This window comes from Oryza brachyantha, chromosome 3, assembly GCF_000231095.2.
Source record: "Oryza brachyantha chromosome 3, ObraRS2, whole genome shotgun sequence".
Taxonomy (NCBI): domain Eukaryota; kingdom Viridiplantae; phylum Streptophyta; class Magnoliopsida; order Poales; family Poaceae; genus Oryza; species Oryza brachyantha.
Window position 1 is genome coordinate 4,686,088 of NC_023165.2, and position 26,370 is coordinate 4,712,457.

At 37.9% G+C, this 26,370-nt stretch overlaps 3 protein-coding genes across 5 annotated transcripts; 2 read left to right on the forward strand and 1 right to left on the reverse strand.

Moving 5' to 3' along the window:
• Positions 1 to 1,618: 1,618 nt before the first annotated feature.
• On the reverse strand, positions 1,619 to 2,969 carry LOC102720692 (transcription factor RSL2). The gene is made up of 5 exons (XM_006651083.1): positions 2,550 to 2,969; positions 2,178 to 2,447; positions 1,991 to 2,056; positions 1,812 to 1,877; positions 1,619 to 1,720 (listed from the first exon to the last, which is right to left on the reverse strand). Exons 1-5 carry the CDS (start codon positions 2,967 to 2,969, stop codon positions 1,619 to 1,621), a joined length of 924 nt encoding a protein of 307 aa, XP_006651146.1.
• An 8,833-nt stretch (positions 2,970 to 11,802) lies between these two features.
• LOC102711511 (DNA repair protein UVH3) lies at positions 11,803 to 20,057 on the forward strand. Of its 2 annotated transcripts, XM_006649529.3 has the most exons (14): positions 11,803 to 12,261; positions 13,345 to 13,541; positions 13,621 to 13,756; positions 13,921 to 13,998; positions 14,107 to 14,160; positions 14,269 to 14,453; positions 14,586 to 16,203; positions 16,345 to 16,539; positions 16,666 to 16,751; positions 17,182 to 17,455; positions 17,570 to 17,706; positions 17,977 to 18,061; positions 18,418 to 18,906; positions 19,265 to 20,057. In XM_006649529.3, the coding sequence occupies exons 1-14, from the start codon at positions 11,923 to 11,925 to the stop codon at positions 19,826 to 19,828; spliced, it is 4,437 nt and encodes a 1,478-aa protein (XP_006649592.2). In that variant the 5' UTR covers positions 11,803 to 11,922; the 3' UTR covers positions 19,829 to 20,057. The 2 variants fall into 2 exon arrangements, with proteins under 2 accessions (XP_006649592.2, XP_015690918.1); XM_015835432.1 differs by lacking the exon at positions 11,803 to 12,261 and having other exon boundaries at positions 13,450 to 13,541; positions 13,644 to 13,756.
• Positions 20,058 to 20,986: 929 nt separating this feature from the next.
• On the forward strand, positions 20,987 to 26,370 carry LOC102711786 (membrane-associated progesterone-binding protein 4). Of its 2 annotated transcripts, none has more exons than XM_006649530.3 (8): positions 20,987 to 21,302; positions 21,678 to 21,754; positions 21,985 to 22,056; positions 22,261 to 22,298; positions 23,089 to 23,132; positions 23,862 to 23,908; positions 24,263 to 24,437; positions 25,604 to 26,370. In XM_006649530.3, exons 1-8 carry the CDS (start codon positions 21,213 to 21,215, stop codon positions 25,772 to 25,774), a joined length of 714 nt encoding a protein of 237 aa, XP_006649593.1. In that variant the 5' UTR covers positions 20,987 to 21,212; the 3' UTR covers positions 25,775 to 26,370. The 2 variants fall into 2 exon arrangements, with proteins under 2 accessions (XP_006649593.1, XP_015689726.1); XM_015834240.1 differs by lacking the exon at positions 20,987 to 21,302 and adding an exon at positions 21,542 to 21,568.

Sequence of the window (26,370 nt, forward strand, 5' to 3'; positions counted from 1 at the left end):
TAGACTAATTAGGCTTAATAAATTCGTCTCACGGTTTCTTCCTAACTATGCAATTATAATTTTTTATTCATCTATATTTAATGCTTTATTTATTTAGTTATCTAAACATTTGATGTTTGATGTGATGTTTTTAAAAAAATTCAAACTAAAAGGGGCTCTTAATAGATAACACTGTCTTATGAGCAGTGGCAGATTTAATGTGGGTGCAGGGGGCTTTGTACCCCTACTCTCTCTGGACCTATAGAGCCTCCTGAAAAAAATCACCATGAATAAGAGACAGGGATGTTTATGTTCACGCAGTTTAGCCCCTTTATTTTTGGTTTCTGGATCTGCCCCTCTTACAAGTTACGACCAAAAAATTTGATATTACAATAACTAATACTATTATTTTATTTTGTATATAACCAACTTCGAAGATACAAATAGTATGGATATTTGAGTATTCGTTTTATTAAAAAACTTACGAATTACTTATTTATTTTAATATGATTGAATTTTATTACTAATTTATTTTAATTATAATTTATATTTATGCTCAAAATTTAAGAATGTCATCTAATAAAATATAGAGATACTGTGCTATTGAGGCAGTTCTGGTTCTGTGCGTCCTAATACCACAAATAAGTTTTTACTGTGTTATGATCCCGTAGATCCGATCAAGTTTGTTACACCCGTTCCTTGATGTTTCGTGACATAAACACAACGCATTAGTCCTAAATTATTAGAACGAAGTGAGGTTTTATCCCTAGACATATCTATGTTATTATTTATAGTGTTTGTAAATATTTGGAAAAAAATGAGTGTCAAAGTTTAAAACTGAATAGTATGTATGTTAATTGTTCACTCTTGTTTTATAATGTAAGATTTTATAAGTCTATTTGAATTCATCTATTGATCGATTAATATAATTTACATATATGCATAGATTCATCGTAAAATCTATGTAAAGTCTTAGGAAACAGATAGAGTATTATAAGTAACGGATGGAGTAGCTTTGTAAACAAAGGGTTGTCGAGTGGTGAACAATTGTCTCAATTCGAAAAAGAACTAAGAGTATCTCTAAAAGAATGCTAATATTTTGCTATCAAAAAACTTGTATTGGGTTTATCTAAAAATATTAGACATAAAATTACACACTCCCCCTACACCCCTACAGAAATCTAAAAATGAATAATTTGCATTAGGAACTCATATTTTTACCCTAAATTAAGGATATAATCGAGATAATTTTAAACATGAGTAAATATTATGAATATATTTGATCTGTTGAAGATATATTTTTTAGTCCAATTTTTTAGAGATTAATTTTAGATATCTGAGATGCTCAAAGAGAAAACGAAGCAACCCCATTTCGTTGCCGAAAACAAAGCCCTTTCATTACAGGATCTGTACGAGGAGGCAGTGGAGGAGCGAAACGGCAAAAGTAAAAATCGATCAATGAGATTTTAATTATGTATATGCGTCCCATCCTTCCGCAGTGAATCAACTCGATTTAGGATGGAAAAATGTACTACGTCAACAGCAGAAAAGAAAAAAAACTGTATTTCTGCGCCAGCTGCTACGAGCCGCAGCTTGAGCTACCGTCTGCGGTGGCGCCACCATGGCTCCTTTGAATGGATCATTGCTGCTGCGGCGGCGGGGAGATCTTGAGGTCGAGGCCGACGTTGACCCCGTTGTAAGCGATCGGCGCGAACATCCACATGTCGTCCGAGCTCAGAAGCTGCAGAATGACAAAGATCAGAGACAAACAGCGAAGCAAATTGGGGCTCGTGGATCAGAAATTCAGAATCAGGGGCCTTGTCATTCATTACCTTGATTTGGAGCTGCAAGAACTTGACGTAGTGAACTGCCTCTTCAAGCATCGTGCTGATGTCCACCTGGAAGATTAAGCCCGTGCATGCATGATCAGAACAGTTCGGCACCGTAGATGCTGTTGTTATTTTTTACCCATTTTGTTGTGGTTAAAATCAGGTGAATTTGAGTAACTTGCCTTGGTTCCGTTCGGGATAAGATTCTGCAGTATCTTTAGCCTTTCATTGATCCTTTCTCGCCTCTTCTGTTCCACCAAAACAGCAGGAGAATAAAAAAAATCTTCAGATTCAGATAAGCAACAGACATGGATGCAGCAATTCAGAGTCTCGGACAGCAGCATTGTTCTAGTTTTACTTTGTACCTACCCTGGCATAGAGGCTTTGCGGATCGGTGGCCGCCCCGCGCCCCGCCCTCGCCTTCGCGCCGTGCTGGGCTGCCGTCGACGACGGCTTCTTGGACGCCGAGCTCACGTTGCTGCACGAGGTCATCTCCAGCGAGTCGTCGTCAGAGAGGTAGTTGCTCGAGCTCTGCACATTGCCGTCGCCGCCGCCATCTCTCTCCTGCTGGTGGCTGCTTCGGCTACACGCGCCCTTCTGCGCCTTCTTGCACTGCGCGCTCTTCCCCTTCTTCTGCACCTGCAGCATCGTCGTCAGAGATCTCAATCCGAGGCACACAAAAGATAAATATTTCTGTTTGTTAATTTGCTGTGACCAGTTGATTCAGTTCATGGTACTTACTGCCGCCGCCGTGGATCGCGCCTTCTTCCTCGAGACGTTGTCCGTGGTGGCGCTCTCGTCCCTGTGATCCTCAGCCTTCCTCTTGCAGGCCGGTGTCATCTTGCCACCGGCGGCGGCGGCGCCGCTGCTCCCAGCATCGCCGTGCTGGTCCTCGAACTCGAGGTTCAGGTCCACCATGAAGCTCGGGTCGGCCAGCTGCTCCTCCGGCACGAAGAAGTCGCCGGCCACCATCGCGCCGCCGTCGTAGCAACCGTAATGCTGCTGCTGCTGCATGTAGCAGTACGGCGCTGAACCGTAGTACTGGTCGGCCGCCTCGTGGCCAGGCCAGTACGTCGCCGGCGGCTGCCTCAGCTGCTGCTCCTGCTCATTGCCGAAGTACTGCACGCCGAGCAGCTGCGCCATCGCCTCGGAGTCCTCCATTGCGACCGACGGATCGAACGAGTGCCAGCTCGCCTCCGACGACTCCATCATCTCTGCCGCTGAACCCCAATGTCGAAGTGTATATCAAGATATGATCTTGTATAGATGGCCATACCTGTCATAGTATTTATAGCAGCGATGACACTGTTTTTTTTTTCTTCATTAGTTCAGGAACAGAATGTTCGAGCATACAATTCTGACCAATCATAAATTAATTCGAAACATTTCGGGAAAACTAATTCACAGTTGGCGATGGCTAGACAGCTAATCAAAACCGCTGAAATTAGTGCAAAGATGAATATAAAACACAAGGGTCGAATCGCACATTAAAAAAAAACACGATTTCGTCCGTGCAATGGGGCGACTGAATTGGGGTGCAATGAGATGAGAGACTAATTGTGCCGATGAATGATTTAGAGTAAACAAGATAGTAATGATTAGGAGAACTACGTACTAGAGTAATGTACAGAGCTGGTCTTATGTCAGTGATTTGTCATGGATGGTAGGACTGTAAGCATAAAAGAAAGAAGAAGAAAATTGGTCGTGAAGGAGTTGGCAAGATCGTGCGGAAGAGTTTCATGTCAATTATAATTTCACAGGAAAAATAAATTTGTTGTCTCAAATCATGGATTCTGATCTTTTGCCTCCCTATATAGGGGCTTCAGAAATTAACAAACAAAAAATCGCTATGGTGTTCTTCCCTACTACTATTATTAATTTATTATACTACTAGTATAATTGATCTAGACCAGCGCACGGTTTATATGGGTATTTTAGTATTTAGTAACTTAGTGATTAAGAATAATATTGATAATTATGATGTTATCAAATCTTTGCAAGAAGTTTTATCCATTCATCGATACATACTACACACTCGGCTCATTCTTTCACAAACGCACAAATGTATTATTTTACCCTTGTAAGAACATTTTTTTTGACAGTCATGCCCCTCTATAGCTCCATATTTCTACTATCTTGAAATGGGGCAAATAATATCTAACTAAATCTTTATGTTGTTTCCTTTTTTAAAATTATGTTATATATTAATTGTCAAAGCATAGCTTTTGATTACTTTATATGTCGTAGCGTTAGCACGGATATATAACCAGTGAGTTAACAATAGAAATAGTTCTAAACCATTCAATAAAGATATATCAATGATTATTTATTTCTAATACCAATACAAAGCACCGTAGCGGTACTATAACAAATAATGGATAATTTTACGTGGTTTTCAAGATGAAGGGATAGGGAAGCTGGGCTGCCAGTGATCGGTGAAAATATTTGGATTAACTTATGATCGGTGTGTGTTTGCTTGTTAGTGGCCTAGATCACGTCGACGCATTCTTTGTTTTTCTGCCGGCGATATATGGCATCTTTGTGATTAGTGACGCTACAATCGTTCCAGTTGTTATTTGTTAAAATAAAAACTTTGTCGACTGACATAGTATGATATTCCACGTTAAAACTATATGAACATAATAGGATTTGTCATGACAAAACTAGATGGCATTGTCTGTCATGGAGATATAATATACTTTCAAAATTCGTGAATACAATGTGGCATTTAACTTTTTGCCACTCTTACGAATGTTCATAATAGATTTATCACTAGACCCACATGTCATAGACTCATGAGGATCCATATGTCATAGACAACGAGTGGTAAATCGTTTTGACTACTTGTAAGAGTGGCAAAAAGTTAAATTTCCCACAAAAAGAAGGTAGCAATATGTCATGGAAAGCAATGGTAGTTTCCACTATTCGTTGCGACATCAATTGATGATGCAATTCAGTATTTGCCATTAGACCACCTAAGTACCTGTAGGGGTGGATAACGAGCTAGCTCGGCTCGGTCTAGCTCGTTAAGATAATAAGCTGGCTCGGCTCGTTATCGTAATGAGCTAAAAACCCAGCTCGGCTCATTATAAAGCTCGAGTTGGCTCGTAGGCTCGTGAGTCATGCATGAAAAGTTAACCTAAACAATTTTTCAATAGATTATACAAGCAAATTTTCAGTTCAAACATGTAAATCATATAAAATTGTATCTAAATATTAAAGTTTGAACCAACAAATCACATGGTTAACCTATGAAGTACTGAACACATACATTCTGGGGTGGAATCAATGAACACTGATGAATCGCGTATCCTTAGTCTAGCTCGTTAGGCTCGCGAGTAGCTTACAAGCTAGCTCGAGCTGGCTCGTTATCTCTAACAAGCTAAAATGCTAGCTTGGCTCGTTAGAAAAATGAAACGAGCTGTGTCGAGTTTGTCACGAGTAGAGCGGGCTAACGAGCCACGAGCTTTCTGTTCACCCCTAAATATCTGCATGATTCGAGATTTTCTATAGATGTGCACATTGGAGTAAGAGTAAGGCCTTGTTTGGATCCCCATGGATTTTTTTAGTCTCTATCACATCAAATGTTTGAACACTAATTTGAAGTATTAAATATGAGCAATTTTATAGGCCAACAAAAGTACCTCGAGGTATCGGTACCTCGCGATACAAATCGTTTTTGATCGTTGGATCTAGCAATGCACATCCTACTCAACTAGATCCAATGGTGAGAAATGATTTGGTACCTCGAGGTACCGAAGCAAATCTCATTAAATATAGACTATTAATAAAACTCACCCCATACTCTGGACTATTTCGCGAGACAAATCTATTGAGTCTAATTAGTCCATGATTAGCGAATGTGATGTTACAGTAAATATTTGCTAATCGTAGCTTAATTAGGCTTAAAAAATTTGTCTAATGAAATACCTTTATCTATGCAATTAGTTTTGTTATCAGTATATATTTAATACTTCTAATTAACGTCCAAACAACCGATGTTACAAGGGACTAATAAAAGTCCCTAGATCTTAACTTCCACTAAATTGCATTCATGGTATATCAGCTTGGCAGGTGGGTACAATGAACTAAACACACGGTACAATAACTTGACATATGTGTGTTGGTATATACTACCTACTAAGGACATGTACACAGACGTTTACTAGTTGCCTTTTTCTATTATCATGCAAGCAAACATGATAATACGAAGGAAATATTCAAATAGAGATAAGAAAAAAAACCATTGTTACGTATGATACCAGTTTAGAGTCGACTATTAGTATTATTGAAGAAAATTTGTTACATGAATATGGATAAAAAAGAAAGGAAGTAATAAAAAAATATTTTGTTGTATTGATTAAGAGATCATAGATGAATATACTTTTGTACATGTTGCTATAAAATGAGTTCTTATTTGTGATGTGAATTAGAGAAGAATTGGTGCTAGGCTCTTTCTTCAAACATGTCCTAACTAACAATATGAGGTATGTATATCTCTCATACAACTCCATCTTTTTACTTGTGCTTAAGTAAAAAATTTAAATTTTTAACTTTAAATTTAGAGTTAATTTTAGGTTTTTTATTTTAGTTTATTTCTCAGTCTTTGCTTTTAGATCGTTAAAATGATATATATATAAGAGTTTTATTCCTATATCATTTTCCGTATGCAAATATATTGTTTCGCTTTTTATCCCAAACAACCAAAAGATGACCAGGTATGCCTTCCAACGACCCAATATAGTCTCATCATTACCAATTATAAACTTGTCCATTACCTCTCAAACAGTAGGGAGATACATCTCTATAAGGATGGTTGAAAACCGCTCAAAATACCTAGAGGGCTTGACAATAATTTTAAAGTGAGAGAAAAATATCTAGGGATGTTCTCGTTTCCTTCAGAACCTTAGCTGTCAGATCTTGTATGCTTCATAGTTATTCAGCAAATATCTCCTTAGAAACCCTCTTTTCGCTGAGTTCCTAAATTTAAATTTCTGATACAATTTCCTGTGGACTCGAAGCCAATTTCCAACAGATACCTGCCTTTCACGAAGTTCGAATTGCATCATCGACCAAAGTGATTTATTTGTTAATCTGTTCCTCTCAAAAAAAATAAATGATTAATTTCTTGAGAGAGATGGAGAATAGTTAGAGAAAGAGAAGGAACATGATTACAGAGCCGTACCAGAATATCATCGAATTAAATCCACGTTATAACCACGTCCAACAAACCAAAACAAAAAAACAATCACAGAGAAATTCGAAGCCATATGTTTGGTCTCCTTCCAGCAATAATATTCTTGCGTAGTGTACACAACCAAAATAAAAACAAAACAATAATAATAATAAAAAAGGCCCATCATGCACAGTTGCACACGAGTGCAGATCACCAGAAAGCTAGTACTGCTTCAGTTGATCGGTCGACGTCTTCGACAGACAAGAGTGTCTGCTCGACTGCGCATGCATTTCAACAGTTGACGGCACCATCACCCGTCATTTTGCAGAAAATGACCCCTTGCTAGCAGTCAAGAAACATCGAACACGTACTTTCCCATTGCAAGAGAATCACGGCTGATCTGTGCAGTTGTCGTTCTCACCTCACGCCTCCGGAGCGATAGATTTACGACATATTTATAAATAAAAATTAATTTATAGATAAAATTATATATATATATATATATATTCTTAGCTAGTAAAAAAATAAAAGTAAAACGATAGGTACCAGTATTGTCACCTAGTCGATAGGTGTCCACAGCAGCACAGATGATTGATAGTTTATGCTTTCCTTGCTATAAGCCTGTGAGTTAGTGGTGCATTAGTGGAGTGTAGTATTAGTTAAGTGGTGGATCTAGAACAGCAGAGAGGTCTTCTGAACACTGCATTTGGGTAGAAAATGAATGGATAATTAGGATTCCGGCAAAAGAAATAGATCATTAGGAGTTAAAATAAGGCGCTCAATCGGGTGATTAGCTATCAGGTATCTTCTCTCTTGGGTACAATTCAATATCCAAATCCTGCACTAATGCAAGTTGCTAACTATGTTTGATAAGCCAATCAGCGTGCATGTATGACGACATTATTCTGCTTTCACAACGGGCATTCTGGGAAAAAAATAATTATTACTTGGTGGTGCGAATATTCAGTGAATTGTTCCGACCATCTTGATCAACAATTTCAACTTGCATCAAAGGTCCATATAATTGCACTGTCGACAGTCATCTATTGAGTGAGACTCAGGGATTTTGTGTGCCGACCAAGCCGCTATTGAAATTTAAATTTAAAACTTAATTTTGGGTTTTTATGTCAGAGTTTTTTTTAGCATTTACTCTTAATTCTAATTCACTAATGACATATATAAATTTTACTTGCATATTATTTTTTCGCTAATAATCCTTTCTATGATTGTATTCTAGACGAGGACGTCGTGTGGCCTAATTATCCTTTAGATATATTTTCACTTATTCATGAAAAAACGACATATTTACAAATGAAAAATAATTTATAAATCTTTTATATATGTGTTCTTAGCGATCTGAAATCTAAGGCTAGAAAAATAAATTATGATAAAAAACTCAAAATCAACTCTAAAATTTAAGGTTGAAATTCAAAATTTGACTTATAAACATAAGCATAAGCGAAAAGATGAGGGTGTTATGTTAGGTATTGACTGCTTGTTATACAAAATAGAGCAGCCTATTCTCGCATAATTAACTAAATATAGTTTGTAAAAGCAAATTTCCAATTAAAGTTTTCCAAAAAATATACACATTTTAGTATTTCAACAAGCAGATATGTGGAGAACGAGAGCCGAGGTATGTTTGAGAGGAAGGGAAGAAAAAAGTAGAAGATCATGCAATATGAGGTATCTCATTAGTGAATGATAATTAAGTATTAGCTATTGTAAACTTAAAAATTATATTAATATAATTTTTAAAACAACTTTTAGATATACACATAACATATCGTTTACCAAACATGCTTAAAAAATCCTAAGAGAAACGGGGAGATTTTTCTTTCTTGTTCTTTCATTCGCTTAAAAATGAACGGTGCTAATAGCTTAGGTGCAAATTAAATGGTCTGACATCATGACTCATGAAACATCTTTTTATTTATGGTCCTGCAAACTACGAGTAGCAACTTAGTATACGAAATATTATAGCATTTCAAGTCCACACAACCAAACATTTCAGAAAAATACTTACCAGCCAACCATATCTATACGTCTGGGAAAATATTTGGCCCCGTCATCGTCTGTTTAGATAAGCAAAACACTTAAGGATTAAAAGATAATTTACGTATGTTCTTAACGATTTAAAAACAAACTACAATGATAAAACCCTAAATCATCTCTAAATCTAAGTTTTACAATTTAATTTTGTTTATAAGTATAAACATAAATAAAAAGATTCATCGGTAGCCAATGTAGTAGTAGTTCTTTTGACAACTTTTATATCTGGCACCTAAGGTTACAAAATAGGAAGATAAGTAGAGTATTACACCAGTTCCACCAATTCCACAGATATTCAGAAGATGTGAGTGGTTACACCAGTTCCACAGATATTCAGTAACTCAGTCAAGAAAGAACAACACGCTTTAAGTTCTGTTTGATGCCTTGAACTGAATAGTCTACTGTTGATCTGGCAGAAGAAATCAACCGAACCTTAAACAAGCTGGATGTAAAAGAGTAAACAAAGTAAGACATGAGCTATCTCAATATTCTCAAGCAGTTCTAAACAGACTTAAAATCTTCATACAGATCATTATATATACCAATGCAGATATACAGCTGGTGTATTATTTCTGAATAGTTGACACTCTTAGCTTTGCCATCAGAGGAAGAAGTTTGGATTAAGAGGAGTATACTCCGTAAAATCGAACTGTTTGGACCAGTGTATTCATCTTGTTGTCAGGGCCCCAGATGATTTCATATTTCATCTAATAATTCTCAACAATATAATTTTAAAATTAATGCTGCGTTTGCAACTGCATTTGCAGGTTGGCTAATTAGCGCACATAAAACGGGAAAGACATTAGAGCTACTACAAACTTAAAAATTGAATTAATCTAATCTTTTAAACAACTTTTGTATTTTTTTTAAAAAATACATATCATTTAGAAGTTTAGAAAGCATACGTGCATGGAGCACATGAAAAAGAGAAAATTAGCCTCAGCCGGCAGTTTACATAGACATGACAATCTTGAACAAAATGCTGACTTAGGAAGTAAATGGGCGTCAGGAACATACAATGTAGAAACAACACCTCAACCTAGCCCGTACAAATTAAACAATTGACTATACTCTATAGTGCAATAGGCCAATAGCTATTGTTTCATAGAAGAGTTACAATACCAGATAGAAACGTCACTATGAAAAAACTTCCCTTGGCTACTGGAAGGAATCATTCCTCACTTGAGATACTAACATACAGAAAACATGTTAAGTGACACTATTAGCATCAAAGTCAACTAATTAACTAGCACAAAGTCAGCTAATTATAACATCACCAATCTTAGATTAGCAAAGCTGCGTTAATTAAAAGAGATAAATATATCGTCTTATATAAATGTTTTTTTGAGGCAATCGTCTTATATAAATGAAGAAGCTGAATGTGCTCTATCATAGATCCAACTAGTAGAACAAAAGCATATCACTCAAAAAGGGTGCAGGAGAATTAGCTGAGGAAATGAACTCTATTATCATGGAAAAACTTAGATTATGGGTTGGATTTTTGCATCCATGCAAAGCAAAACCAGTTTTCCGAAAAATCTAGAATAACCTATTCAACTATTTTCTCCATTCCATGTTATAATACTGTTTTATAAATATTCATGTGTGTCATAATGAATCTAGATACATATACATTAATATTTATATATATGAATGAATCTAAATAAATCTAGAAAATATTATAATGAAACGGATGGGATACTGAAGACAAAACGAGAACCACGACACGAGTTGACTATGGCCACGTTCGTTTCCTCCCCCAAATTAATTTACCCCTCGTTTTCCGCGTACGTTTCCCGAACTGCTAAACGATGTATTTTTTAAAAAAATTTCTATAGTAAAGTTGTTTTAAAAAATCATATTAATCTATTTTATATTTTTTAATAATTAATAATTAATTAATCATGTACTAATCTACTATTATGTTTCCCATGTCAGAGATAAGAACTTATCTCCTCCATTCAAACGCGGCCTAGATGCGCTTCAGTAACGACGATATCAATTTCAGTAATCTCTTATCAGTAGTTGCCCGAAAGAGACGCAGAAAAAACACCAAGTTTCGGTCGTCGCTAGCTATTTCTCAGTATGAACAAGCATATGGATGTTATATATACGGCTCACGTGAACTCTCAAAATAAATATATTTTCACGATGTTTATGTTTAACGTTTGATCATCCGTATAATTTTTTTTAAAAATATGATTAATATTTCTGTTTTATTAGATTATAAAACATGAATAATACTTTATGTGTGATTATTTTTATTTTTTTTAAAAAAAAATTAAATAAGATGGATGGCTAGATGTTGGACACGAAAATCTGTTATATTGAGACTGACCGGTAGTAACCAACTTATCTATAGAAAAAAAAGAAAGTTGTTAGAACTACTAGGGTCACGTTCGGCATGAGTACATGATTAATTAATTATTAATTATAAAAAATATAAAATAGATTAATATTATTTTTTAAAAATATTTTTCATATATAACATTTTTACAGAAAATCATACGGTTCAGCAATTTGAAAAGCGGAGAAACAGAATGTGAGTGAGGTTAGGATGGGGAGAGCCGAACGCGGCTGAGGAGACGTGAACAGGGCTCCGATTGATTTGGGCCAACTATCCATACGGCCCAATATCTTTAAAGCCCATTATATGAACGGGCCGTAACCCAAACTGAAATAAGGCGAACCGTCATTCGGCCATTGACCTCTTTTTCTTTTTTCCTCGCAATCTTCTCTTCTCCAAAGAAAAAATAAGAGGAGAAAAACTTGCGAGGAATCGCGAATTCGCTCCTCAATCCGCCTCCTCGGCGCGGCGTCACTCCCGCGCTCCGGCGACGGCGGAGGCGGAGCGGTCCCTGGCAGCCGTCTCCGCGGTGTGGGGAGATGGGAGTGCACGGGCTGTGGGAGCTGCTGGCTCCCGTGGGGCGCCGCGTGTCGGTGGAGACCTTGGCGGGGAAGCGGCTCGCGGTGGACGCGAGCATCTGGATGGTGCAGTTCATGCGGGCGATACGGGACGACAAGGGCGACATGATCCGCGACGCCCACCTCCTCGGGTTCCTCCGCCGCATCTGCAAGCTCCTCTTCCTCCGAGCGCGCCCGGTCTTCGTCTTCGATGGCGCCACCCCGGCCCTCAAGCGGCGCACCCTCGCCGCCCGCCGCCGCCACCGTGATGCCGCCCAGGCCAAGGTCCGGAAGACCGCCGAGAAGCTTCTGCTCTCCCACGTACGTGACCTTTCCCTATCCCCCTCCCTATTTTAGTTTAAAAACATTATGAAACATGTATACATGAGTCATAAAGAGTATTTTAATAAAAGTAGACATTTGCTTACCTTTTGTGTATATTTTAATAGAAAATTATAGTCAAAGATAGATTTAGAAGATCATGTCGTTGTCTAAAACGATAACTATCAAACTGTGGGTGTAAACACCAGTGGGAACCAAACACGCTCTGACCATGTGAACAAGAAAGATGCTCTACCCAGGTCCATTTATTATTTTTTGGGGGATGTTCCCTTGCATTTCTAGGGAAAACACGTCAAGAAACTTGTTTCTCAGGGTTTACTTATTTTATTTCAGCATTAATAAAGAGCTCATTGATCTGCAGTGCAGAAAACATAATACCTCATTTGGAGCGCAGAAATTTCACTATCCAATTTCTGCAGGAATGTGGAGATATCTTTCCCAAGTACCAAACAGGCCAAAAATGCATAAATGATAGCTCCGCAGAAAACATAATACCTCATTTGGAGCGCAGAAATTTCACTATCCAATTTCTGCAGGAATGTGGACATATCTTTCCCAAGTACCAAACAGGCCAAAAATGGATAAATGATAGCTATCTAGACTAATCTTTGGTGATTTTTTTCTTGTGATGAGTCCATATTACACCCCTCAGTTATTGGGTTAGTCTAAAAACACCCCACAACTTTGAAGCCACACATTTTACACCCTCAACTATCGAAATTGGGCAAAATGCCCTCTAAGAGCAATACAATCCAGTTTTAATGGTGGTTTTGGTCGATAGTGTCGATGTACGCTCATACTACCCAAGTTCAAGTCCTTGTCAAGGCGAATTTGGGTGCCTGTTCCTTCTCAATTAAAAAAGGCAGCTAGTTCCTCCTAGTTTAAGTTTTTGTGGTTTTCATAATTTTGGCATAGATAGGCACTATCATCCTGAAAAATACCTGTATTTCTAATGACCAATTGTTTAGCAATGATGGTATGTCATTTTAGGTGTACTAGTCTTGTAAGTTTGTTGAGCAAGGCAAGATCAAGATCTTTACGGTTCTGAGCCTGTGATTCCAGCTCAAGGCTAGGAAGCTTGAAGAATTGGCAGCACAAATTAAAAGTGATAGGGCTAAGCATGACAACAAAGACAAGCAAGTTGAGAGCAGTAAAATGGAAGAAATTGAGAAAACAAATGAAGATCAAAACAAAAATGGTGATGGCGAAAACAGTGGGGCAACTGTCACACCAATTGACCAGGAGAAGCTGGATGAACTGTGTGTGTCTCCCTATAGTTTCCACATACTTTGTGCTTGTTGAGATCATTAAGTTGATGTTTTTATTGCATGTTGTAAGGCTGGCCGCATCACTTGCTGCAGAGGAAGAGGCAGATCTGACTACCAAAGGAAAACAGTATACTGCAAGCGCTCCATTGCGAGAAGGGGCTGACATTGATGAGGACAATGATGAAGACGATGAAGAAATGATCTTTGTAAGTAGCTGGCTTTTGTTTGCTTGATCGAAATATAGTACGCCATCAAAGGCTTTCTTTTTCTTCTGTTCCATAAACATGGTGCCTATATTTTTATGGAGCACCTGTTGTCTTTTATTTTGTTAGTTGTTTAAAAGGGACTGTTTTCTTTAATGAAATTGCAGCCTATGACCACGGGTGACATTGATCCTGCAGTATTAGCTTCACTCCCTCCATCGATGCAGCTGGATCTTCTTGTCCAGGTAAAGAAGCCAAACTAGTGGTTCTCAAGTTTCTCTTTGGCACCTTAAACTGTGTACAATCACAGACTGATTTGGAGAACATTTACATTCCTTTCATCTTTGCTTTAGATGAGGGAGAGAGTGATGGCTGAAAACAGGCAAAAGTACCAGAAGATAAAAAAGGTGATAGACTTGCTTTTTTGAATTACTCCTTACAGCATTTCATATAATTTACCATTTTCAGTATTTAGGGGTGGATGTATGATCTTATGATGATTTGACTCATTGCAGGAACCGGCAAAATTCTCAGAGCTTCAGATACAGTCATACCTGAAAACTGTTGCTTTCCGCCGAGATATAGATGAAGTTCAGAGGTGTGCTGCAGGGAAGGGTGTTGGGGGAGTCCAAACATCAAAAATAGCATCAGAAGCTAACAGAGAGTTCATTTTCTCATCGTCATTCACTGGTGATAAACAGTAAGTACTAGTCTTTACATACAGTCATTTGTTAAACTTTATCCTGTACTTGTTAAGATTCCACCTATACATACATTTGTCTGTGATGTTCTTGTGCAGTACCATTTAATTCATTATACTTCTCTGTATCAGGACATTGGCACAAAGAGGTGGAAAGGAGCATACTGTTGATAGCATTAAGTCAAAGAGGGAAATCAATCCTGCTTTCTTCAAATCCAATCCCACTAGTAGTTCTGGATCAACTAAGCCTAGCAACAGTGAACGTTTGGGGAGTTTTGGACCTGATGTTGAGACATATCGTGATGAGAGAGGAAGGATTAGAGTAAGTAGGGTCAGAGCAATGGGAATTCGTATGACTCGTGATATCCAAAGGAATTTGGATTTCATCAAAGAGCATGAGCAGGTCAGAAACAGGGGACATAATAACGCTGTAGTTGAAGGATCAGCTAACAATGAAGACCCTCCAGATTTCCCGGAACACCTTTTTGAAAGTAATGGGTTGCGGAGTTCTCTTCATCTCAATGAAGATTTTGATGAAACTGCTACTGATAACTATCACACATCATCACTAGTAGGACAGGACATAATTTCTGAGGGTACTTCTGTGGGAAGCAAGGAAACAATAGAGATATCCTTTGTTGATGATCAAACAGAAGTGAATGACAATGATGAACAAATTTTCTTGCATTTAGTTTCTGGAACTTCATCCAACTTATTCACTACAGATGACATTTTTCCTAAAAGTACAGAACAGATGGATGGCTCTGCTTGCATTTCAAAAGAACTACTTGAAGATGAAACACTTCCTTTGCAAATTGGTGAGAAGGATCATCAAACTTCACTGCTGGATGATTGTGGTACTGATGATGAGATAGAGTGGGAGGAAGGTGGTTGTGATGTTCCTGGAGGTCCTTCTAGTAATGAAACTAATCAACCTAAATTACCAAAAGGAGATTTAGAAGAAGATGCCCTTGTTCAGGAAGCTATAAGGAGAAGTTTAGAGGATTTTGAGGGGCAAGAACCTGAAAATGTAACCCCTAAAGATTTGCAAGCATCTTTTGAAGATAAACTTGTGGAGTCTTATGATGATGTTCCCGAGCCAGCTAGTGCTGCAGTAAATACAGCTGATAAAATTGGAAAGGAAATAAATTCTGATGAGAATGATATAGTGCATGGATTGCTTGTAGTTGATGGACAAGAAAATGAGAATCAGACGCAGCTAGAGAATAATGATGGGTGGGTCAATAATAACAGCGCTTACTTGTCGGATCCTCTCCCTTCATGTAATATGACCATCAGTACTGCCGCTACAAAATCACCAGATAGCTCAGAAGTTCAGCACCATAGTTCAGTGTTACATACAACCAGAACTCCCGAGTGGTCTAAGAATGATAGTGATAAAGTTATCACACAAAACAGTTCGATTACTGATAAATCAAAATGCAAAACAAATAATTCTTGCATTGGAGAATCCTCAAGGTCACCCCAAAAGGACATTTTGATAGATGAACTGGTTGTTGACACTGCCATACAAAACCAAAATGCTAACCAGGGAGCTATGGACTTCTCTACGTCTGAGATGTACTATACAAAATTGAACGATAATGCTGGTATCAACAGTGTATCAACTGCTAATCTGGAAGAGGAATTATCAATTCTGAGACAAGAACAAGTATATCTTGGAAATGAAAGGCGAAAGCTTGAAAGCCATGCAGAGTCTGTCAGCAGCGAGATGTTTGCTGAATGCCAGGTTTGATAGATAGATACAAACACCTTTTCCCTTTGATTAGAAGCAATGTTTGTCTTGGATTGAGGTTTACTGAAATTTTAGAAGTAAATGGTTTTATTTAACTGTATACAATGTTAACATGGATATCTTTGCATTATACAGGATTTGCTCCAAATGTTTGGCTTGCCGTATATTATTGCACCTATGGAAGCTGAAGCTCAGTGTGCATACATGGAAATGACTAACCTTGTCGATGGAGTTGTTACTGATGATTCAGATGTCTTCCTGTTTGGTGCAAGGAATGTTTATAAGAACATATTTGATGATAGAAAATATGTGGAAACATACTTAATGAAGGTGAAATGTCTTTTTGCTTTCTATTTTACTCCCATTTTCATTACATTGAAAGCTGAAGCAGTAATGGAAGTTTGCATGTATTTGCTGTAGTATGTTTTCACAACTAATACCGTCATTTGATTTCAGGACATTGAATCTGAGCTTGGTCTAACAAGAGAACAATTAATACGCATGGCTTTGCTTCTTGGGAGTGATTACACTGAAGGAATTAGGTGATATGCTAGCAAGAATCTGTCTCACATATGTTTGTTAGAACTTGAATTTTGCAGATATACAGTGTTACCTTCTAGTTGTAGAATGTTTTGCAAGCCAACAATTTGATGACAGTTGAATTTATATTAAAAAAAACAAGAACGTAACTTCATCTTTTTACCTGTTGCATTTTTTGTTGAGGAAATCTGAAAAAAAAGTTGCTGTTCCAGAAATTGCATGCATGGTCTATTTTGTAAGAAAAGTTGACATGTTTTTTGTTGTACCTCACAGCATTTTGGAAGCCTGTCTAATGAACTATGCACTTGTTTTGCGAATTAAGAGTGCATAGCATTATACTGTAATCATGCAATTTCATTTTTTTAAGGAAAAATGCTGGTGCACTTTCTGTTTTTCCAGTATATTTATTTATTTATATATACTGTTATGCAGTGGTATTGGCATCGTGAATGCTATTGAAGTTGCACATGCATTTCCTGAGGAAGATGGACTCCAGAAGTTCAGAGAATGGGTTGAATCACCAGATCTAACTCTACTGGGGAAACTTGGTATGGAAAGTGGTAGCAGCTCAAAGAAAAGAAAGTCTGAGGGAAATCATTCAGATGGTAAGGGAAGTAGCTTGGGACCTCAATGCATTGAAGGTTCTGATGACAACCAATCTTCTAATGAAATTGAACGCATCAAGGAAATATTTATGAGTAAGCATGTAAGCATGCTTGTCTTTATGGAATGGCTTGTCAATTTCTGTAATTGCATGGTTATTTTAGTGGGTACATGCTTTACTAATATTTCTTTTGTGCTTATTATCATATTATTATAGAGGAATGTGAGCAAGAACTGGCATATTCCTTCAAATTTTCCTAGTGAATCAGTCATAAATGCATACATATCTCCACAAGTTGATGATTCAACAGAACCTTTTTCCTGGGGAAGACCAGATTCAGGCTTACTACGCAAGTAAGTTTTCTTGAATAACCTTGTTTTCCATGAACGCAAGCAACTGAAAATGAAAATAACACTGGCTCTATTTCTTATTACGTGGAATGTGCTTTTACCCCCTTCTTATTAGCTTGTTTACAACAAATTGTTTTGATCTATATCTTGCACGAATGTATCTGTGGTGGTTTCTTTTGTTTCAAAACTAAGGACTAGATAATGAAAACGATATGGGCTCTATTTCTTCTGTTTCTTTGTCGCAGCAAAGCATCTAATGTGGAGGTTCTTCAGGTTATGTTGGGAAAGGTTTGGATGGAGCAAGGAAAAAGCTGATGAACTTCTAATTCCTGTTTTGAGAGAGTATAACAAGCACGAGGTTAAATCTCCGGAAAATTTCATGAATATGTACCACATTCTAGGCTGATTTGATGCTTAATATGTTTATGCATAATGTTGAATTATGATAAGTTGCCTACTGTTATGGTTTGAGGACACCAACTGTTAACATGCCAGCGCTCTGGTGTTGGTTTGCCATGCATATAAGTAGACATGCTAAGTTTTTGGCAATTCATTGCCTTTTGTCTTATTGTTTTTACATTTAGGAAATCCCTGCCTCTTCAAAATAGAATAGCTATGATCTTCTGCTTGGATTCCATTTAACTATTAGGATGAAAATCTATGCAGAACTTGGTCATTTAAATCCTTACTGTTCAGTGTGTCACATGTGTGCAGACTCAGCTACGTATGGAGTCATTTTATTCATTCAACGAGAGATTTGCAAAAATTCGTAGCAAGAGGATTAAGAAAGCTATCAAGGGTATTACAGGGAAGAGCTTTTCAGAAACGGATGAAGTTGATCAGGACAGTCCCAGTACTAGTAATGCCAACAAGAATAAAGAGAGAAGCTCCTCAGGTCATGCTAGGGCTAAAGGGCAGAAAACCAAAGATGGTGGGCCTGGAAACATGGGAAGTCAAGATCATAAAATCACCAATAGTTTTGCAGATGCAGATGAACATACTACACATAAAAGAACTGCCGGAAAGAAAAAGATTGGAAACCCCTCTAGCCGTTCTAGAGGCAAAGGACGAAGAAGAATGGATGATGCTCATGTGGTTGGTGGAAGTCAGGAAGGTTCTGAAGTCTCTAATTTAGCATCTGATGAGGTTTCTCATATTAGATATACCAACAACTACGAAACAGAGGGATTAGCGATGCGCAGAGTAAGTGCACCTCATAGTTCTGTCTTTTTTATTGTATCACTCTTATCTTTTGTGATATTTGATGCTGCTATAGAAGGGCACTGTACTGTAAAATTGCCCTCTAATGTGATGTGAACCTATCTAATATAATATATAAAACACTACAAATCTAGTCTGTACTAGAAAAATAGCTTCAATTTGTTACTAGCTGGTAAACAACTGCTTTTATTCCTCACTATATTACTTACGTTCTACGTGTGTATATGATACTCATAATTATTGAATATAGATGTATTTATTCTGATCGCGTATAAAAAGCTGTAATATTTGTGCTGGAAACTAACATTATTGTATCTGCATGCTGATGTTGTCTGTGCAGTCAAATAGGAAGCGTAAGCAGGTCATGTACGCGGAAGATGGCCAGGAAGCTGACGACAATGATGTTTCCATGCATCAAATCGATGAAAATCAAAGGCAAGGCTCTTTGAACGAAGATATGGATCACATGGATGGACATGACGCACTATCTAATCTGCTCCATCAGGATACGAGTGAATTAGGAAGCGATCAAATGCATTCAGGTCCCTCTGGTATGAACGAAGATCCCTCAAGGTTTGAGTTAAGAGAGGATTCCCCGATGGACTCCGCACCAAAAGACTATCTTTTCACTGGAGGTGGATTCTGCATGGAAGAGGGTGACGAGCAAGATATGGCAGTCGATCAATCTGGTGGAGAAATGGAGCATGGAACAAGGGATGCCTGTGAGGGTATTGACGAGGTTTCAGGTGGTGGTAGAACCGCGAGCTATTCGACGACTGGAGAGTTCACAGGGAATGCAGATACGGAGGTCCCAGGTGCGCCTTCGTCGCAGGGACGTAATGCAAACCGTGGCTCAGGTACCATGCCGAAGCCTACAACTACAAAGCGTAGAAGGAAATCGTGAGACATTTGCAATACATCATGCCCCTTTTGTTCGACTGAGCACGGTGATTCTAGTGTTTGTTCGGCAACCAGTGAGTTGCGACTTTATACTTGTAGCCATGTAGGTCAGTCTGGGTGAACAAGATGCATGTCTGCAGACCGTTTAAGCATTTCCGGTTTGTGCCCATTGTTTTTCTTGTAAGATGGTTAAATTGATTATCGTATAGAGTAAAAAACAAATGTTTATCGTAGTACCAGTGTGAATTGATTGCAGTGAACATTCAAACCTGACGTCTTTCCTTCCACGGTTCCACCTGACCTGCTGGAAATACTGGGGAAAAAATATGAAATACTCAATATTAACCTTTGACAACTGTTCTCTATCTGGATATGTTTATATTTCATAAAAGAAATAACGGTACTATTGCATTTCCATCTAACTAATCCAAAAGTGTTTTTTAACTGCTCGTATACTCAAGTTGAGGAAGTATGGCTGTGCAGTAGTACATCAAAATAAACCAGTCTGTGCCTAAAAAAGGAATTAGAACGGTAAATTTTATAAAACTGCACTTATTATATACTACTTCTGTCCCGAAATAAGATTATTTTTCAGTTTTTTGATACAATATTTTGACTCTTCGTCTTATTTAAAAAATTTTTGTGATTAATATTTTTATTCGTACTGAATCATAAGCATAAAGCATGACTTTTTTTTAAAATTTTTATATAAATTTTTTAAATAAGACAAACATAGAGGCTCTGGTACCATCATCGAAAAGTTTCACAAAACCATCGGTCTAATGGACGAATACCTGCATGTCCGCTAACTCACCTGAATGGCTTTACATACATAGAATGTTTTTATATAGGAAATCTACACAAACAAATATAATATATAAAGTATATATTATAATAAAATATCTATATTAAAAATAGCATATTAGAAATATATATCTAAAAGGCTATAAAGAAAAATATATCCTATATAAAAAGTTTGGACTACGTACCAAATCTATATATAAAATGTTTATATACGGAATGTCTGTATGTATGTATATAGAAACAATTCCTACGACCTACGTACTAATGAAACATTGAAACATTAGATAGGGGATTAAGTGGTTCAGATCGTATACATAGCAATTTTCATACGGAAAACTGTATACGGACGCGTTCGGCCTTCACTTTGGGCACCGCCGCAGCGTGTATCTCAGGCTCGGCCCAGTCAACTAATCCTAGCACTCACCTGCCGTCGCGCGCCGCCGGGACCCTTCCACTCCGACGAGCTCGACGACGTCGCCGTCGTGTCTCAGGGGCAGGCTGGTACCGGAAGAGCGGTGAGCCGGTGAGGCGGCTGCGGCTGGACTGACCGCTGGACGCTGGTAGATCTCACGGGCGCCTGAGGTATGGTGCTTGGCGCTCGGCTCCTCCTGGGCCTCGCTCTGCTCGCCGCGCTGCTCGCTGTCGTCCTCCAGCTCTACCGCCTCAGGAAGCCGGTGGGTTCCTTAATCCCTACTCATACTTGCCCCAAAATTTTCCACTTCGCTTGTGTTATCTAAACTGTGGAAGCTGCCTTTGTGCTTGCGACTGATCCGGTCGCTTGTGTTTTCTAAACTGCGGAAGCTGCCTTTGTGCTTGCGACTGATCTGGATCCGTAATCGCCACAAAATCTTGACCACCTTGTCCATTTGCTTCATCTAGCGCATATATAGTTCACGAATCGCAACTTCACAAACTTGTAGTGAAGTTAATGATTTGCCCTGTAAGGCTGTAACTCTATGATGAATGCTGAACTTGATTGTGCAATCTGTTTTAGCTATGTTCCTTTTGTAAACAACATTTTCTCTTCTTCCATGTGTTACACTGAGCAGAGATTGTGGACCATGGAAGAGTTAGCAGTGTACAATGGAACGGACGACAGCTTGCCCATACTACTTGGGATTTTGGGGTACTCACACTTATCTCACATAAGCCTGCAGTTCTATGAAAAACTATTTTATTGTAGAGGCTTCAAGTTTTGTATTTGGTTGTAAATGTGAATTCTTATAAAGCATGTTCACTGTTTAGGTTTTGTTATTCTTTATGGATTCAATTAATTGCATTGCATTGTGTTGATTTTCCATTCTACTTTAGGACTATTTACAATCCTATTATTTTCCTTTTTGTTTGATAATGCAGTTCGGTGTTTGATGTCACGAAAGGAAGATCAAATTATGGTCCTGGAGGTGGTTATCATCACTTCGCTGGCAGGTTACTATCTTTTAGGGCCTTTTGAATTCTATCAAGGAACAATGCAATAGCGTTGGTGTTTTATGAAATTAGTTATTATACTATTGGGGGTCAAACGAGCAACAATTATTAGTAATATTATGGCCTATTACGATAGTTCTTAAGTTGGCAAACCTCATATAACCATCTCATCTTGTTGATACTAAAACAGCATTTTCATAACAGGGATGCATCACGAGCATTTGTTTCTGGGAATTTTACAGGTAAAGCTGCCATCTTATTGATTTTTTTCTTGCACCGTTCTATTTGGTGCCTTTTAAGGGGGGAGGATCTATTAGGAACAGATTTATGCGGTTATTGTTCATTTACATTACCCTAGGCTACAGGCTGTCTCGTTATATATATCCACTGTTTATTGCCAAATGTACTTCTTAGTAGTAATAGATTGTGCTGGCTGTGTTGATCATTTGAGGTAAATTGAGGACATCCCTGATCTCTATCGAATTATAAGTGTTTACTTCAGACAACATAAACATTGCTCTGTTTAATGCTTTGTTACTGCCAGCGAAGCATCAACAGTTCAACATCAACATATGTAAAAACAAGTTGTAAGCATAGCCATCTATTGGGTACATTGTAGGATGTTGGTGATCGATCAATGTCGAATCATTCGTGAAAAGAGCCAAATATAATCTGTGCCATGGTCTTGTGAATTTAGCACATTTTAATATGGACATTTTGTTCGAAGCACTAATAAGATGGCTTGGGTGCATAAAAATGCAGTTGGTCAGGCATGGACCATGTGATGAAGAGTAGGATACATAGCTTTAACCTTTATTTCCCTTCTTAAAGTTCTTGGAAGCTCGCTAAATTTCAGTTTCTGCCAGCAATTGCAATGTAATAGGATGTCGTTCCCATATTCCCCTTCATAGTATGTTCAAAATTTTATTGAGGGCAGTCAAGATGTAAATTCACTTACTAAATAAAGAGATCATGGTAATAGAAGTTCATATGCACTTACATTAGAATATTCTCCCTTTTCTGATTAAACAGGTGATGGGTTGACAGATTCTTTGCAGGGCTTATCTAGCATGGAGGTACGGAAAGTTATCACAGTTCTTGTAGTTTATTTATAGTCGTACTTGTAGAATCTATTGTTTATTTATTAAAAAATGTTAGGATGGACCATACATACATAAAAGGTTCAAGGGTATGTATTGTTAATTTCAATTAGTTCATACCAGCTACCAACCTTTTTATAACTTGGAAGTTCATAGTATTCCCTCCGTTTTATATTGGACAACGTTTTGTCTATGCCTAGATTCATCTATTGATCAATGTATATTGTTTATATATATATGTCTAGCTTCATTAGCATCTATATAATTCAGACAATGCAGTCTTACATTCTGAAACGGAGGTAGTACCTCTTTATAATTTGGAAGTTCATAGTACCTAAACCTTTCATCTTATGTACTGATGTCACATGTGTGTATTTCTTTTACCATGGACTGTAGAAAATATTTATGTTGATGTAGTGAATCACTAAAACACTGTAAACAGTTGAAGAGGTCATTTACATCTTGATCGCATTATAATTTGGAGGTGTTTATGTTATGAGCTACTTCTATAGCTTAAAAACGCAAGCAAAATTTAGCATCTTCTGTTTCTTGTTGCTGAATTTTTAGTGTTATAGGCTTGTGCATTTTCAAAAAAAGGGTATATTTCCATATATCTGGGGTCAATAATATTCTATTATTGGTTTGTGACTTCCTTTTTATCTGGAGTCAATAATATTCTATTATTGGTTTGCAACTTCCTTTCAGGTAAACAGCATCGTTGACTGGAGGAAATTTTACTTTGAGAGATACATGTGAGCTTCTTTTTTCATCGATTCATCAAGTTACTTTCATTTCATATGGTTACTTCTCAATATGAGAACTTCATGTAGGAGGATATCTTCATGCTCTTCAACCATGGTGTTATTTCTCCTGCCCTGGCCAACTATAAAACATGATAGAATACTATGATCTCTCTATCCTTATGAATGTTTTAAATTTGTAGTGTTTATAAATCCATTATTTATTCTATGTGGTATTCTTCGTATTAGAGTGTAAGTTCCAATGCCAGGAGAAACTTGCTAAAGTTATTGTGAAAGTTGTGGATTGTGTAACAGAAAGCCTTGTTAGATGATGTTTCTTATAGTATGTGTGAACCTATAATGCAGATTTGCTGGTAAAATTGTTGGACGCTACTACGACAGTGAAGGCAACCCAACAAAATATCTCAAGGGCATAGAGGTGAAGGCTAAGAGAGGCGCTCAGCTTCTTGAGAAGCAGAAGAGTGAAGAAGCTAAAATACCTAGCTGTAACTCGAAATGGAGCCAGCAAGAGGGTGGTGAAGTAAGTACCCTGATATTGATTTTCAACTGCTGCTATTTTCAGTTTTTGTTATTAAAACACCTCATGAACAATTTACTGATGAAATTAAACTTCCCATTACCATGTGTCATATTCTCACATGAAAAAAATGAACTGATCTATGCTTTTCCCTAATTTGACACTGACAAAATCATGTAAGTTAGACCATTGGGAGTACCCTTACAGTTCTCCATACAGTCATTTGCCCCTTGGCAGGGCAGTAGCGCACCGTTCTGTAGGACTTGCTCACTCTGTTTCATACTGTTAGTCATTTTGACTATCCCTAGATTTATCTATTGATCAATGTACATTGTTTATATATGTATGTCTAGATTCATTAACATCCATATAAATCTAGTCAATGCTAAAATGTCTTACATTTTAAAACGGAGGTAGTATCATTCTTCTAGTGCACTAATCTTCTCATGCCATTTTGTGCTGGCTACTGTCGATCCTTTAGTAGTCACTGACAGGTTATTGCAATCTCGGTGAACATTAGCAAGGATTATGCCCTAAACCGATAATTCAACTCTGCTACATCCTCCTGGACATAAAATTACTGATGTTCAACAAAGCTCGCAACAAAATAAGTCATGGAGAAATTTACTGCGGCAAAAAAATGGCATATGAAGCAACGGTATTAATGAAAATCACCAATGGAGTAACTTTTTACTTTTGACCAAAGCAATGTGGTACTAAACTTGGTGCGACTTGTTGAGATTGCTCGAAATGTTTTGTGATCTTTTCCCTGCCCTTCGCTAGTTCGCTCGTCCTTGCCTAGACCTACTGTAGGATATCTTTGATGGTTGCTTGGCATTGGTTTTCCAGCCACATGTGCTGGTACTACTGCCACCTTCTGAGATAGCAGTATATACATATGAACATATGTGCTCTCTGTACCTGAGGACAACGTCTTTCCTGGGGAAAGTGCTATGCCCGTAATAAGCCTTTACATTTGTTGGTGCTTACTGCTTGACATGCATAGTTCGAGTTGAACTAATATTTGTCTATTTTGTTACTTCAAAATTGTATCCATTTTGCGGTTACTCCACATTCTAGACTGTGAAGTCTGAAACTCTAGACAAAGCATTTTGTTTATCAGGTTTGCTTAATGTGGAACCTTCTTAAGATTGTGCTACGTGTGTTAGGTTTGGTGCGATGCAGGCTACCCAAGATTAGTCAGAAGACCAGGTGACATAGCTCTGACGGGGCAAGTTAGCCAGCGTTGTGCCTGTTTAAAGGAGGAGGAGCTGGACAAGCCTGGCCTGGTGGTGTACGAAGGGTGTGATTACTTGTCTACATCTTGCAAAGTGAGTTAGGAATGCTGCATCTCCCTCTCGCTCATGTAGTTGTCTACGGCTGCTCACTGCATATCTGCAAGGCTGCTAACAGTAATCATACACGAAAAGCACCGGTATCAGTATGGGCGGTATACATCATGATCATCAGTTTCGCAAGTAGTGGATCGATACGTTTCTGAATATACAGAGCAGTCATCTTGCTCCTAAATTGAAGATACGCAATTGATTGGAAGACTACTTGCAATCAAACCATATGATGGCAATACAGTGCCCCATGCTTTATACATGTATCGCTGCGAATGCAGAGGCTGCCCATGATATTCATAGCCATGGGGGGCCTTGGGCTATAGATTGATAAACCCTAGCGGCTAGCTTCACGATGCAGTCAAGGAGGGTCCTCTGCTGTTTTTTTTTTCTTTTTCATGATCCTTGCACCTCGATGTCCTGAGAAGACTGTTCAGGGGTTAATAACAGATTCTGATTTTTTTGGCTTGCACGAGCTAGGAAATCAACTAACCACAATGCTCACAAGTCCTACCGAAACTTTAGGGTTGTTTGGTTGGTTACCACACAGCTTGTCTAAGTTTATCGCAACTCAAGTTACTCAAATTTGA